The sequence below is a fragment of the Varanus komodoensis genome, unplaced genomic scaffold, assembly GCF_004798865.1.
Source record: "Varanus komodoensis strain SLA01 unplaced genomic scaffold, ASM479886v1 scaffold21, whole genome shotgun sequence".
In the NCBI taxonomy this organism is placed as follows: Eukaryota; Metazoa; Chordata; class Lepidosauria; order Squamata; family Varanidae; genus Varanus; species Varanus komodoensis.
Genome location: NW_025335589.1, coordinates 8,984,617 through 9,000,791, shown reverse-complemented (window position 1 = coordinate 9,000,791; position 16,175 = coordinate 8,984,617). Strand labels below are relative to the sequence as shown.

The 16,175-nt window shown below is 38.6% G+C and overlaps 1 protein-coding gene across 5 annotated transcripts in view; it reads left to right on the top strand.

The window, feature by feature from the left end:
* The window catches only part of FBXW7 (F-box and WD repeat domain containing 7), a 143,261-nt gene that overhangs the window by 117,533 nt on the left and 9,553 nt on the right, over positions 1-16,175 (top strand). For all 5 annotated transcript variants that reach the window (XM_044430935.1, XM_044430936.1, XM_044430934.1 and 2 more), the window contains 4 exons: positions 7,106-7,229; positions 10,845-10,981; positions 12,742-12,855; positions 15,518-15,699. In XM_044430935.1, coding sequence (XP_044286870.1) covers positions 7,106-7,229; positions 10,845-10,981; positions 12,742-12,855; positions 15,518-15,699 — 557 coding nt within the window. The remainder of the gene's footprint in view (positions 1-7,105; positions 7,230-10,844; positions 10,982-12,741; positions 12,856-15,517; positions 15,700-16,175) is intronic.

The following is a 16,175-nucleotide window of genomic DNA, read 5'->3' as shown; positions in this document are numbered from 1 at the left end:
TGTCTTGGCATGGCTACTGATGTCTAAGCAAGGATTTGTTTGTGCAGAAGTGCCAAATGAAAAATGCTAATGGAGTTTTGTGCACAAGGGACTCTTAAACAAGGAACAGGCTTCCTGAACGCATACTGGAAAGAAGAATGGAAGACTCAGCGGTCTTCCTAGCAAAACTGTCATTCTTATGCCTATATTCATTAAATCCACCACATTTTAAGTGGTTTCCCATAGCAGAAGTAAAGTTTGGTTTTATCTGATGGTTTCATTTTATTTAAAAGTAGAGAATTGTAGAAATCTGACATATCTCATTATGAGAATCAGAGACTGGATTCTAGAACATGACAAGCAACCTTGCATGGTTCCCATGTTTTGCAGTTTTTTGCACGGATATGTGTGACAAGTGGTTTCTACACTAGCATGGCCTCTACTCTTCCCACTCTTCCCACTCAGTCCTGCTGTTGGCATATATCCTATAAGGTACCACACCTGAAATTCCGTCCCTGTTGCATCACTCCTGCCTATGTCACTCGGCTCTTCTTTCCATGGCCATGTTCTCTGTCACCCTCTCCCTTCTCTCTCTCTTGTTTACTGAGTGGAAATGCACATAGAAAGCCCTTTTTTCTATTGTAATCCTTGTCCACACTGGGGCTTCTTCATCCCCACCACATCTCTTCCTCACTGTTCGCTTTCTAAAGACATCCTGAGGCTTTGCTTTGTGTCGGAACCACAAACACATCACTTGGCTTCTTCCTTCATGCAGTCATTCACACAGAGACTATCTGTGTGATAGAGGCTGGGTCCTCTGCCGCCTCCAACATGCTTGTAGCCATCATCTTCCCTCTCACCACCACTTTGTGTAGTGACCCTTCTCCCACCTTCACTTTCATGCATGTTCACTATGCCATTCACTTCCTGCTCCCTATCTACACGGACATCTGACGTCATGTGCCCTAGTTTGCATGCAGCAGTGTGCTGAGAGCACTGAGAGCTTCCTGCAGAACTGCTTTTGCGAAAAATCATCTGCACCATGGCCATATCCATCACCCCTATATCTCTTTCTGGGGCAGAGAGGATGCCCTTATAAGAAAATCTACATGGCTACTGCCAGGGAGCAGTCTGGCATCCATGCTAGAATAAAGACTTGGGACTAGTGGCAGTACTTCTGAAAAGGGAGAGATGTTTTCGCCTGAATTGGCATCTGTGAGAACTGCAGGGAAATATAGCACGGCTGCCTCCAAGGTTGCTGTTTGAGGCACAGATCTCTGCTGCTGAAGAGCAACAGAAATAAAACAACTAGTGGATGCATGGAGGGAAGTAGAGCAGCCTGTTGCAGTAGCACAGGCTTTGTCACACTGTTGCTAGATAGAGTAGGATAGTGAGGACTGGATGGCTGAAGCAGTTCCTGCAGCTGTTGCTCTTTCCATTGGACTCTAGTAGCTGCGTACTGGCACCGTCAAAACCATGATGCCAGGTTCAGACGCCTGAAGAAACCTCACTGAAGTATGGAAACTGTAAAACAGGCTGTTGTTTCTCTCTGTGGTTTCCAGAAACCAAATATACCACGCTGAAATACCAAGATAAGGTTTAGACAACACAACAGACCAACTCGGGGGGGGGGGGGACATAGACAATGTCAAACCTATGCCATGTAAACACTCCTATAGTGTGAAACATCATTTTTTCTCCCCATGGATATTGTTTCTGCTTTAGCATCTTACCTTGTATATTGATTACAAAACCCTCAAAATCTTTACTTGTCTCCTTTTCCACTGTTTATTTCTATGTTACAATTAATGATAGATGTGCTTCTTCCCCCTTCAGCTTTACCTTGTAATCAGTTCCCCCACACAAGCTTTTTGAGAGAAAGCTGCAAAGATCTCTCTTAGTCCAGGAGGTAGGCCAAAAACTCTAATCAAACCTAACCAGCATAGCCTGTGGTGAAGAATGATGGATGAGTTGTGGGCCAGAAAATCTGGAGAGCCACAAATTGCCCTCTATCTTAGAACAATCCTATGTATATTTACTTGAGTAAGTCCCACAGTGTTTAATAGGGCTTACAGCAGTGCATGGAATTGCAGTCTAAACAAGCTTCAGAAGCTTAAGCCTTGGGGAATGCATAGGGTCTGCCAATCGTCCTGCACAGCTCTCTTTCTAAACAATCTTAGCCTTGTGAGTGTTGAAAAATTACTGTAGTGCCAGGGTTGAGGAAGACTTGGGAGATCCTTCATGTGATGAAGAAAGCAGGGTGTTTTATAGCTGGATTACTGGCTGACAGGGCAAGTGGAAACTAGGCATAAAGAGACCATTGCAGAACTGTTTAATCCAACAGACATTTCAACATGATTCCATGAAAGAAAAGGAAAAAGAAAAAAAAACCTCTGTCAGTCCAGGTAGAATCCCATCTGAGCTTGCACATGTTGTTTGCTTGCTTGCTTGATTTCAAAGGAACACTCAAAGATCTGCCAGACTGGGCGGCTCTGCAGGGACACCTTCTTATTTTCCACAAGTATTTTTATGGTGGAAGACCTTGGAGGGGAAGGGAGTTGCCACTGCAGAGCCGCCTGGCCCTAAAATAAACAGGACCTTGATTTTTTAAAAAAATTAGTAACAACAACATATTAATCTAGTAGGCCCTCTGGAGCCTAGGTCATGATTGATACTGACTTTGAGCCTGCACGGGGATAAGTAGTAAGCTGTAGGAGAGGCTTTGTAGACCTTACCAGTAAGGCGCATAATTTCCCAGTGGTAGTTTCTAATGTCTTCTGGCCCAAATTGTTGAATGAGGCAACTATAATCTCATGGAAGAGATAATCTTGAGCATGGTAAGAAGCTTTCAGGCCTTAAGGAACAGGCGTACAGGTCGTAACAGCAAGCTTTTCCAATTATGGTTCTTTCTCAAGCCACTCCCAAATTTGAGAGGGTTTCCATATGTTTGTAAAGGCTTCTGAACTCCACCACCCAGCCTTCTGAAATACACCACGATAATTAGTCTTAATGCCTGACTGTCATTTCTTAAATTAAATTGATACACTTTTTAATTATTTACTTGTTTTTTCTAACTGAAGAAAAATAGGTAGGAACTACATGTATCCAGGGTTTCTTGCTATGTCAAATATTTCCTTTCACAATAGCCTGCTTCAGTTGTTTCTTTTTTTAATTTATAGCACATTATTTAGCTATAAGCTTTTGTTATTATGAGAGAGTATTTTTAAAATATTGAGAGAAATGGCTGTCATCTCTTTAAAACTGCAAAGCTATTTTCATCAGCTACAAGGCGGAGTACAGACATGAGAAAAGCCAAGCTTGATCAGAAAAAAAGGCCAGTCTGTTTCAGCACTCCGTTTACACAGTAGCTAGCCAGAGGGCTATGCAAAGTCCACAGGCAGGTCACGGCCACAGTTATAGCACTCTACTACTACTGTTTTCCACCAACTGGTATTATCAGGCATACCACCTCTGATATTGAAGCTACCATTATCAGCCTAAAAGCAATGATGTAGCCTCTCCCTCTGTTTGCCATGTGACCTGGTATATAAACCTCAGGCCACAGACTTTTAATTTAAACCAATAGGAAAGGTCAGGATCAGGCCATTAGACAGAAGATCGAGGAGCCCTATCTGCCACTGCAATATCACTGTCATCTCATAAACTGGGCAAAGAATGACTGCTATCACAACTATCCCAAATTTTCCTGAATTTTTAAAAACTATCCTAAAATTAATCTGTTTCTTCAGAGCTTTACTCCTCAATTAACCATTACCTGTTTTCCTTCTAGTGTGTCCCTCACCACTTCCAACATCTTTTAAATTACAAGTTTTTAGGCAGGCTCTTTCTTTAGCTTTATCTATTGTACATAAGTGGAGACTTTTGCAATAGTTTGTATTTTCTATAACTTGCTTTTGTTTTTGTAACCCTTCTCCAACCTTTTAATTACACATAATTGTGTTTTTAAACATACTATGTATATTGATAACACTGTGCAAGTGTTCACTCTTTTCAAGAGTATTGTTCCCACATTCTTTCCTCCTTAGTCCCAGAGGGTTTGAGGCCACCTTTCTTTTTCTCTTCTCCTTTCTGCAGTCAGGAGTTCTTTTGAACTTGTTTTTCCCTTCTTCCATGGATCACTTTCTGCAATCTCCAAAGTAATAGCCACTAGTAGCGTCTCCAGAGTACCCAAGCAGCATATTGGAGAGTTTGTCAATGGGTTGTCAGCTTTTTAATTTTTATTTCTTCATACAAATGAATGTACATACATATAGTTGTATTTTGGGGGGTTTGTTTTCCAAGTGTACACCTCTTCATAACTGAAATGGGTAGGTTGGCTTGTGCAATATCCTGGTAAGTCCTTAAGTGCAAGAAGTACCAGCCATGGATATTGAGCATATTTCCTTGGGTTTTTAAAAGCCAAATTAAAACTGGAGATGAACCAGTAGCACACCCACTAATGCTGCTTGGGGATTTTGATGGTACTGTCAGTGGCCATCAGGAAATACAATGTTTGAGGACTTGTGACTGCAGTGGAGGAGAGTGAGCCAGTGAGAATTGATCCAGACTGCTGCTTATGCATCAGTGGGACAGCTGTCAGTAGTGATGGCATAGAAAAATGCAAAAAGAATGGCAAGGGATTTTTACCATTCTTTTACCACTTGTTAACCACTTTCCTGTAACCAATATTGAATCATTCTGCTGGGCCATGTGATGCAACAACCTATTGTGTGTTGAAAGCTCTTAGAACAAGCATGGGTGACTGTCATTCATGGCAGGTTGCTGTACCATGTGAACCCTAGAAACATAAGTGTGTGTTTCTCCTATGCTTGCATTTTTCCACAAAACTATATATCAGGGTTGTGAACTCTTAGTAACCTAACTTGAATTGAACATAATTATTTTTCTTATCACTGCTGGTCTTATAAGTTTCCACCTGTTTGGATGGGCAGAAGATGTGTAAATATCTTCACTTTGCACTGAAATTTTTGCAGTTTTCTGTCTATTTTTTTAACACTATAGCTTTATTTTACAGGGTTTATACTTTAGTTTTCTATTTATTCTTTAGTTTTCTAAATTGCAAGTAGATCTTTTTCTGGAAGATATTTTCTCAGGACTCCCTAACAGGCTCATACCTAAAGAGATCATAAGACCCCCTAAAGAAGAGAATACTATTGCAATCCCCCTCCCATGTCTTTTCTAACATTTACCTCAAACAGCCAATCCTAAACGACCAAACTGAAAGCTTGGCATGGTTTACCCTTTAGGGAAGAGCTTTCTGTGCAGGTGTGGACTCCCTTTTCCTCTGCCAATTGTTTTTGCAGATACATATGTTCACTTCATGTGTTTCTGCTTATGCAAAGCTGGTATTTTACAGTGAGAATCTGGAGGTCTGCAAGCAATGCCTGCTGTCAGAAAGGGAGAGGAGTTGCACAATTGGCTTAGAAATGACCCTAGACATTTTCCACTTTACAGTACAGAGGATGGCTCTGTTCTCCCCCACCCAATTGCCTTATATGCACATCTTCTTAATTTGTAGTCGTGTTCTGATGTTACATTTATTTTTAGGTTCTCCCATCCATCAGCTTCTTTAAAATGTAAAAAAAAAAAAAATCCTTGAGACACACACAGATTTCCTTGTCTCTGCCAACTTGACTTATTACTCTGTGCATGTTCTGTTTAACATTTTTGCATTTTCCTTTAAAAATAAATCTACAACTCTTCAAGTTGTATCAAATGACAGCCTGATATGCATGGCCTATAATTTATGGATAGATGCATGGATGTTATGTTCACTTACTTGCCAGCTCAGAGACACATTGAGCCATTGGTTAATCCAGATTCCCATCTTCTACTAGTCATGTTTTCTTTTTCTTTTCCTGCTTACCATTGCTCATCTTCATAATCTCTAAATATACATGTGTTGCTCAACTATTTTTCCCCACTTATGCTTTTAAAAAAAGTAAGACTCCCCACCCACAGCAAGCTTTGATTTTCTGGCATATCTCCAGGCTCCCTTTTCCTTCCCACTATCAGCCAAGTAGAATTTATGCTTTCTCTCTAATAAGGTTTGGCATACTGTGTATCCTCACTATTGTGGCACCCACTTTACTAAGATAAGCGTGGTAGTGGCTGATACAGAAACAATTACTTTTCTTATTTTTTGGCATCATTTCCAGTGCAAACATCAGTCTAGATGTTAAAATGATTACATTAGAGGCATTACTCTTATTCTTTATGCTTATAAATGGTTACGGAACCAGACCATCCCTAACTCATTAATATGATTGCCTTTGGAAAAGTTTGCAACTTGTAGAAAGTGGCCTCCCCCCCACTCCTGTCCCAGTCTGTAAATTTAAACAGATCTCTTTTTTTCTTTCAATTCTAGCAACAAGCTTCTAGGCTTGTAGCACTGCAAGTTCTCCTTTGCTGAAGTAAGGACAGTGCTCCTTGTCATGCTATTATATTAACATTGTCTCACTTTCCTTGGCTGTTTTTCTGCAACTTAACCATGTAGTAATGGTTTCAATAATGGCTTCCTTGCAAAGGCAGAATAAGATAACAGTGCCTCTTCCTGTACTGTCTAATAGGTTGTTGACATACAGGTTAAATAGATATTGTATAGTTATAGTTTTACTTCTCAGATGACATTGTTATTCGTATCCATTATTTTAATTATAGTGTTTGTCTTCTGTTTATGATCCCACTGGTATTCTAATAGGTCATGAATACTTGTTGGGTCTTATTAATTTTATTTATTTATTTACTGACTTACTTATTGCCTACACCACCTGTTAGCCAAAATTACTCTCTAGGCAGTTGACATAATCAAAATACACAAAAAGCAGTACATTAAATTCAAAATCAAAGATAAATAATACATCAATATAAAAGCAACTCTAAAATAGCAAAACTAGGCCTACAATAAAGCCACAATGGTAATGTTAAAATTCACCCATGGTATAGCAGCAGTAAAATGCAATACAATGTGATATAGGGAAAATTATTATAATGTATAGTGGTTATGTTGATTTTTGGATATCTGAATACATAAGATTCATAAATTGTCTAAAATACTGTGATCCTAATGAATTTAATCTCCCGCTTTTAATTGTTTTTCCTTTAGTTGGCTTTGTACGTGCTTTCATTCCTGGATCCCAAGGACCTGCTGCAGGCTGCACAGACATGTCGATACTGGAGAATCCTGGCAGAAGACAATCTTCTGTGGAGAGAGAAATGCAGGGAGGAGGGTAAGGCTCAACAAAGTGTGTGATTAATCATAAAAGTGGACCCTTCTTCCTCCCTAATAAGTTACTTCTCTTCATTTCTTGAAAGAGAATTGAGAACAATTTATGTTTATAATTGTTGAACTTGTTTGAATGTGATTTGTAACTTTTAAAATATATATGCAGTTAATATACTTTTTAAAATCACTACTTGAGAAGTGCAGAGAGCCATACTGATTGAATTGGGAGTAGTGGCAGAACAAGCCTTCACCCTCTGCTGTCTAGCCCTGCATTCTGCTGCCTAGCTACACTAGTAGAAGAAATGCATCACCACACAGTGTACAGAACTTCAGAGCATGTCAGGGAACTGCATCTGCCTGTTGATCCCCTACCGTACCACACTGTCAATGGCATTGCATGTCCTGGGAGAGTGACAGACTGGTCTTGGATGCCCTAAATCTCACCACCTGCAGCTGTCTGGTCAGGTGTCTCATTGCTAGGTTGCTAGCCTATTGGGCCATATAATATTATTTTTTTCTATTGATAGAAAAGCATCAGCTGTGGCTCTTAAAATAAAGGAATTGCCCGCTAAGGCAATGCATAGCTGGCATTCAGCTATGCCAGCTGACAGTTGGATGACCAGACAGACTGGTCTAGTAATGTGGGAGAAGCTTTATATACACTTTCCACAAATCCTGCAATATGTCTTGCAAAACTTTGCCAAATCCTGTGAAATGTCAGGGAAGCCTTGCAAAGCTGGTATTCAGCACTACAGCACCTGGACAGGTAACAGAGAATAATTGCCACAACAGTGATTGCCTCTGAAAACAGTCTGGAAACTTCAACTTTTCCAAAACAGGACAGCAAGAATGTTAATGGGGACTGGCTCATGAAAACTGCCAGTCCTCTTGCAGCTACATTGGCTGCCAGTTGAAGTCCAAGCCAAATTCAAAGTGCTAGTACTGATATTCAAAGCTCTAATGGCCACAAATGGCTGGAGGCCAGGTTATCTGAAGGATCACCTCCTCCCTTTGTACCTACCTGGATCTTGAGGTCTTCTTTGGGGGTCCTTCTCTGGGAGTCCTTTCCAAAGGAAGTGAGGTGGGTGGCTCCAAGAGAAGAGCCTTTTTGGTTGTGGCATCCTGGTTTAGGAAGAACTCGTGAAAGAGATGCACCTGGCACCTACTTCGCATTCTTTTTGGCAACAAGTGAAGACCTTTTTAATTCCCCCAGCATTTTGATTTGATTTGATTTGATTTATTACATTTATATGCTGCCCCATATAGTGCTCTCTGGGAGGCTTATAGCAAGATGAAAAATAAATGCAGTAATATAATCAAACATTTACAATAGCAAAAATATAAAATCAATATAAATACAGTAATATACTCATAGCAAATACAAATTCAAATACAGTATCAACAGCAGAACAGTACAAAATCAAAGTTACTTAATGCAATAATGAAATACAGCCAATCTCCCTCACTCAAACCCCCATACACACCAGCACAGATTGGCTAGGAATACACAGTCAACAGAACCCCACCTCACCATTTCCCCTGACACAGCAGAAAAAGGGCCTGGTCTTTGGAGCCTCACCCATGGGGCGGACCCAGTGTGGCATGGCTCTCAGCTGGTTCCTATTGAGCTGTCTCTTCCCTCCCTGGCCACCTTGGTGACACTGGTGTATCTTTCATGGAGGTGAAGCCAACTGAGGAAGAGGTGGTGAATTAGCGGGAAGGGCGCAGCTACCCCTCGTACTGATCTGTGGCAGGGAGGATGTGGCAATGGAAGCGGGCTAGCAGATGATGAGTGGTGCTTGGCAGTGCCTGCATGAAAAAAGTCAGGTCTTCGGGGGGTGGTCCCAGCACAGCACAGCTCCCATCCCCCACCTGGCTCCTATTGAGCTGTCTCTCCCCTCTCCATGGTGGCACTGGTGCACCTCTCACAATCACAGTGCCAACTGAGGAAGAGGTGGGGAATGTGTGGGGACTATTTTAATATTTTTACTTTCTAACTTCATTTTTATATGTTCCATTTTATTCTGTACCATAGCTGTGTTTCTATGCTGAATCATAGCAGTTGTAATTGCTATTATGATTTTATTCTTTTAAATTAAAATTTGTGTGTGATTTCAACATCTCTTTAATTTTACCTTTTGTTAACTTCCCAGAGAGCCTTGGATATTAAGTGGTATAAAATACAATATATAAAACAGACAAGGACTTGAGGAGCAAAATAGCTTTGTTCCTGCCTATACTATTCATTGATATAGATGTTACAAGAGTGATGGTTCTGTTACTGTCAAAAACTTAGTAAAGTTTCTTTGAAGTAAGGGAACGGATAGCAAAACAATTCCTCATAGATTTTGGGTACTATAATACTAAATAAAAATGTGAAGACAAAATGACTTAATAGTGAGAGCAAAAGAAGATTTTGTGTAGATGTACAGCTAAGAGGTATTTTAAGAGCTGGTAATATCAGAGTGCAGCATGGTATTGTAACGAGGAAAATAGGCCAATGTCTGTTACCAGTTGTAGGCTAAATTAACTGTGCTTTCAAGCTTAAGAAGCATAGAAATATGAGGTACCAAAAGTGCAAGGTGTTGAAATCTATCCAAGTGCAGAAAACAACTTCTGTTTGTTAACTGTTTTTGTGCTCTCAGCCAACCATTCCCTGAAGGGAAACAAGAAATGATTGATGTCAGTGGATTTTTATCAGATGTATAATCTGATTAGATGAGAATTTTAAAAGGTGCCTCAACAAACAATAGGGAGCCGGTGTTAATTAAATTCAGTAAATTAGGTGCCTACATTCCATATACTTCTGTGAAAAGCAGTATATGGAAATGTACCGTTTTTGAAGAAAACATATGGTTAAAAATGAATCTCTAGATTTGTGGGATTGGAACCTAGTTCTTATATTAAAGATAGATCTAGTGACTGAATCTGAACATTCCTCTTTTGTCATAAACCTGACTGTTGTACTTGCCATATTCAAATTTGAAAGCTCAAAAGGACTAGAAAACAAACAGTCCTTTAGAAGTGGGTGTTGATCTAAATGTACTGGCAACAACTGTTTCAAACTAATAATGGAATGCACTAGAGGGTAAAGGATAGAATCTTAAGATTATTCCTGTAATAAGAATGAATGGAAAGATGATGCTCAGAGGCCATGATGAAGAAATGTAAATAAATTCAATTAGAAAATTGTGTAAATGTGAGTATTGCTGTCATAACATTCTGAATACAGATGTTTAAAGGAAAGAAATAAGAAGTAGTATGAGGTGCTGTACTAAAATCTGGATTAGCCCAATGGAAAAGTATGCACTCACAGCAAGAAACCAAATTCTAGAACTAGGGAAGGCTGAAAAATGAGACAATATATGATTAATCATATTTGAAAGAAATGAAATCTGAAATGAAGGGCCTGAGATAGCCAGGACAAATGAGTAGAGACGCCAGTATAGAACTATGTGTTGGAGACTAAAGTCTGGAGGATAGAAAACATTTGGATAGCATGATTATCAGGTGGGAAATACTATGAGACTGTAGAAAAGTTATTAATAGATTCCTGCTCTTGGCAAGAAGCTGACATTTGTGTCTGTTTCTGGTTTTGGTTTTGTTAAAAAAATTACAGGAATTGATGAACCATTACATATCAAGAGAAGAAAAGTAATAAAACCAGGCTTCATTCATAGTCCATGGAAAAGTGCATACATCAGACAGCACAGAATTGATACTAACTGGCGGCGAGGAGAGCTTAAATCTCCTAAGGTAACCATCTTTGAACCTTAGAATAAAATTCAATGAATTAAGTTGCTTTAGATCTTATTGTTGGTCCATACTAATGAAATCAGAAATCATTTCTGACATTTATAAACATTCTAAATCATTCTAATCATTGGAAAAAGTATTTGCACTTCAGGCTTTAGTAATTTTTATATTTTCACCACTATTTTTTAACACTGGAACATGTTTTAGTATGTCAAAGCACAAGTGTCATGTTTTTGTTGATTCTTTGTGGCAGGCTGACAGCTATGAGATCCAAATTCCTGTAATGCAGGTCTATGTGCTTAAAGTAAGAAAAATATGATACAGTAGTAGTGATATGAAAAATTAGTCCATTCCATCTCTTTATTACTTTATAGAGGATCGTCAAGAAATGAATCAATTGTTGTATTAGGAACATGGAGCTTCATCTCTCAATACTTTTCACTGAGATAAATAGGAAAAAGTAAATAGGCCAGAAGGCAGATACAGCTTGCACATTGAATCACCAGTTTCTGAGTTACGGACAGGTTTAGGCTGTCCTCAAGCTGGGGCACCCTTCAGATTAAATGAACGAATGCCTTCAAACCTATCAGAATGTCAGTCACTGTGCTTGGGAATACGTTTGCAATATCAGCGTATTATGCTCATACCGATGGCTATTTGGTAATATGTGTTAACTGATAGGAGCTCTATAGGCGATGCAAAACTCTATATACCGAGTCTACCCTTCATGGGGATTGCACATCTTGATAGCAGGTATTCTATTAGTTACAAAATGAAAGTATAAACGTGCAGCCTCTAAGATCTGATCATTAATTCTGATGAGAAGTTGCTGTGTCTCCTTTCCTGTTGCACGGACTGCTAGAATTCCTTACTCCTATTCCAAGTAAGTGTCAAGACATTAAAATAAGTGATTCCAATTCCACATGGGTTAATATCCATGGGTGTAACTATAAATTAATGATACTTAACCAATAGCATTATGGTTAGTCATAGCTTTATGGAACATAGCTTTGGGTTTTAATCTTAAATAGATTAAATACTAAATAATTCAAGCCAGGAAAAATTTAACAAAGATAGATCGTTAAGTTAAACCTTTCATTGTTTTCAAACCACAAAAGGTTGCTTCAGGTGTGTTCATGGAAGAAGAAAGATCTACACCTGTTCTTACTGCTTCATAAAAATTATGTGAACTTTATGCAGTATATATTTTAATATTACCAGGCTGCACTAATGGAATAACCGTACTGCCAAGCCTTGTAGTATGTGAATGGTTGCTACGAGCATTGTTTTGTTGGCCTTTTAAATGCAGTGAATTTGATTTTTAAAAGGTACACTAGTCCATACTTGAATGGTGTAATGAATGCTAAACACTTCAGTTACAAAAAGTATAAACGGTGGTGTAGCTGCAGTTGTTGCCCATTGGAAAGTGGCTGTGTATTCAAGCTGGAGTAGAGAAAGAATAAAAATAAAGGGAAGAATCCCTTTGGGGTTTTTGGAAGTCTGTGGCACTAATAAATAGAAAATGGCACAAAGTTAAAGAAGAACTGGCAGTATATGAGGTACTAAGTAAACATTCCCAGTTGGTTCTTAAATTAGCCTTAAGCATGAAAAGCAATATTACCTATTTCAGAGGTTCAATCAATTATTAACCTGCCTAGGGGGCATTATGGCTAATGAGACAGGACAAAGAGTCAAATAAATAAATAAATTACGTTCTTGGCTGATAGTGAATTACATAGGATTTTTTTCTATTTTGTCAGGTGCTCAAAGGCCATGATGATCATGTGATCACATGTCTACAGTTTTGTGGTAACCGAATAGTCAGTGGCTCTGATGATAATACATTGAAAGTTTGGTCAGCAGTTACAGGAAAGGTAAGGAAATACATGTTCTGCTTTCTAATAAAATTCTTCCTAAAGATATTGATGAAACATTGGCCAGATTCAAATAGACATCCCTGGCTTCATAAACAACTGGAATGAGTATTCAGTTGGATGCTTCTACCTCACTCCAATATTTCTCTCCCTTCTTCATAGGCAAGTTTCAGCAAATAAATCCTGGTTTGTTTTAAACTGGAATTTTCCAGTAAGTTCTAGAATAAAAAACAGATTTGAAACAAACAAGGATCTGTGCGCCATTGCTAGTGTGGAAGGGGAATGGGAGGAATGTGAGAGCCCAGCACTATTCCTACCTTCATAAACTGTGGTTTATGGAATCAGGAATTTATATCTGACGAAGCCATTGAACTACTACTGGTTATTTGCAATTTTTAAACTGTATTATTCAAGTGTCGCCAGCAAACGTGATATTTAGGCATATTTTTCTCCAGTCGTATCAGTGATCTTGATGCTAGAATGTAGGATGGATCCAAAGGTGCAATTTTGTGTGAGGCATCTACTGCTTATAGAAGAGCTATTAACCTTAGATGTGGCATGAAAAAAGTGAAACTGAAAACAGTCTTCCACTAGTGCAAGGATTTGTGCAGCTTCTTGCAAATTCATGATAAATGCTGTAGAACTTACCTGCATTGAATAAACTGTTATGCAGACATTTGCAGATCATTTCTCTTCCGCTTCTAATTCTCTTGATTCAACCTATAGTTATTACATGTATCTATGTACGTACACTATTCTTACCATATATTTATTTCTTAATTATCTTTTTAATCTACATTTTTTTGTTTCAAGCAACTTTAAATGGTTAAGAAAGTTAAGTAATTTTTATTTTATATTGCCATGAGTTTGCAAGTCACTTTCAGTGCTTTGGCGGAAAGACAACTTATAAATATTAGAAATAAATGCTACTGCACATAATCCTGCTGGTGGCCTTTTGACAGTTATGAAAATTTAAAGAAATTGCATCACTGATGAACAGCTTCTCTTTCCATTGGAGACCTTCTGCACAGGATAATTGGGCACTCCATTAGTCTCTGCAGGTTAGGGTGTCAAGCAGAATTTTGGACAGATTAGAAGCACGTACTGCTTTAGTCCCTTTGATATGTGTTTGTATACCTGTATTTGCTCTTGAAGTGAAAAGCTCTCAAAGCAAATTAGAACATCTGCAATGAGCGAGTCCATACCATCAGGTTTTTAGTCTAAAGAACATACAAAAAGAAAAAAATGGGAGGGAGAAAGTAAAAAACAACCTCAGGCACTAGATCTTAGTTATAAAGTTCTTACAACAGCCAACTGGAATGTAAACTATTTAAAGAGAGGAGGAACCAAACATTGCTAGTCTATTAACTGAGCTGATGAAGTAGCACTTCTTTCCAGCTTTCACCAGCCTGATGAAATGGAGGCTGCCTAGTGACAGCTGATGGAGGAAAGAACCTGAGGGAGATAGATTTGCAGCAGCATTGATCCTATGGCTTGGTAAATGTTTCTCTCTCTTCTCTAGCCTGACGCAATGGCTGCTGCACAGTGACCCATATACCTGATTTATTTAAATGGGATTTCTCCAGTTTCTTACAGATATCACACATTGAATGAGATCTACTCAGTCATACATAAACAGAAAGCAATTCCACTTGCACACTGCAAGAAATATATTTTTGATAGCAACGTATATCTTCAGTGTGGTATTCTGCTGACCTTGAGAGAGGGCTGGTATTTGAAGCAAAGAGCACAAAAGTGTAAAAAAATGATTTTGACATATGATATATTGTCATATTTACTATTAGTAAAAGTATTATTTATAATGCCATTTATGTACTTGATGGCTCAGTGTTTAATAGGCAAGATAGACTCCCATCCCCAAGGAGCTTACAACTGAATATAGATAAGGAGAGAGAGAGAAGGGAAGATAAAGGGGGTAAGCCAGTTGTAATAAAGAGCTGTATGATATTACAGTTGATCTCTGGACTATTTCAGGTTGTGCTGTAATCATGTATCTCTGTGGACTTGATACTGTTGTCAGAGTCCCACAACATCTGGCAAAGCTGTTTTACTTAAATGTAAGAAGGTTACATCTTCCTGTCCTCAGGGCTGCCTCTAGTTCATTTTCAAAGGAGAGAGAAGATACAAGGGTAATGGATTACTACTGCACAGTATATTAACTTCTTGTCTCCCTAGTATTGTCTGATCTTCAAACCCTACATTTCTTAATTTGAAATATATGATATGCATATTATCATATTAGACATATTTTAGATGGACATTTTTTTGCATGATTTCACTAGATTGTAACTGCTGCCCTGGGAAAGATTATTAAAACTTGACTGTGACATTTTCTATATATTCATATGTGCTGCTTGCATTTTCTCAAATCCTCATATGAAAAGACCAAAACCAACATGCAGCTTGCATTTTCTCAGTGCCAGGATAGGGGAGTCATTTATTTGTATGACTCCCATTATAAGTGCAGTGTTCTAGTAAGATTCAAATACTGACAGGATCAGTTGCCAGATTAGTAGATTCTTAACTATTTTAAGAATATCATTATATGAAAGTAAAATTTAGTAATTTAATCTACTTTTTAGTAATTTAATCTTTTGCTGTTTTTATCTAAATGGTAACCAAATGAAATGCTTGTTTTCAGTGTTTAAGAACACTCGTTGGACATACAGGCGGAGTTTGGTCATCACAAATGAGGGACAATATAATCATTAGTGGGTCTACAGACCGAACTCTTAAAGTGTGGAATGCAGAGACTGGAGAGTGTATACATACGTTATATGGGCATACCTCAACTGTGCGTTGTATGCATCTTCATGAAAAAAGGTAAATATCTGTATAATTGTAAGGTAACTTATTCAGCTTTCCTGTGCTTCATGTGAAAGTAAGTTTTATTAAAATTCAGCTGTAACAAATTCTGCCCCCACACCTTGCTAAGCAGCTCAGAACAAAAGTGCTCTAATTAAAAACTTTACTATGTCAGAACTGGCCAACTAGGCTGGCTTTGTGATCCAAGAGTTTTGCAGAGGTCAATAACCAAAGACACCAGTGAAGTTTGCATACGAGCACTTAGGGAGAAATGGTTTAATGATAAAAAGTCAATGCCAAACAGAATACCTCTCTTCCTTTCCCAACCAAAAGGGGTTGACTCTGCCTTCAGGACCTTCAGCAGAAACATCTGATGTCATATAATCAGACTGTTAATGTTAAGTCCATCATCATCTTACTCCTCCCATTTGGCACAGTTTCCCACAGAATCTGGTCTCTTGGGTCTGTTTAACTTGGCATTTCAGCTGAGAATT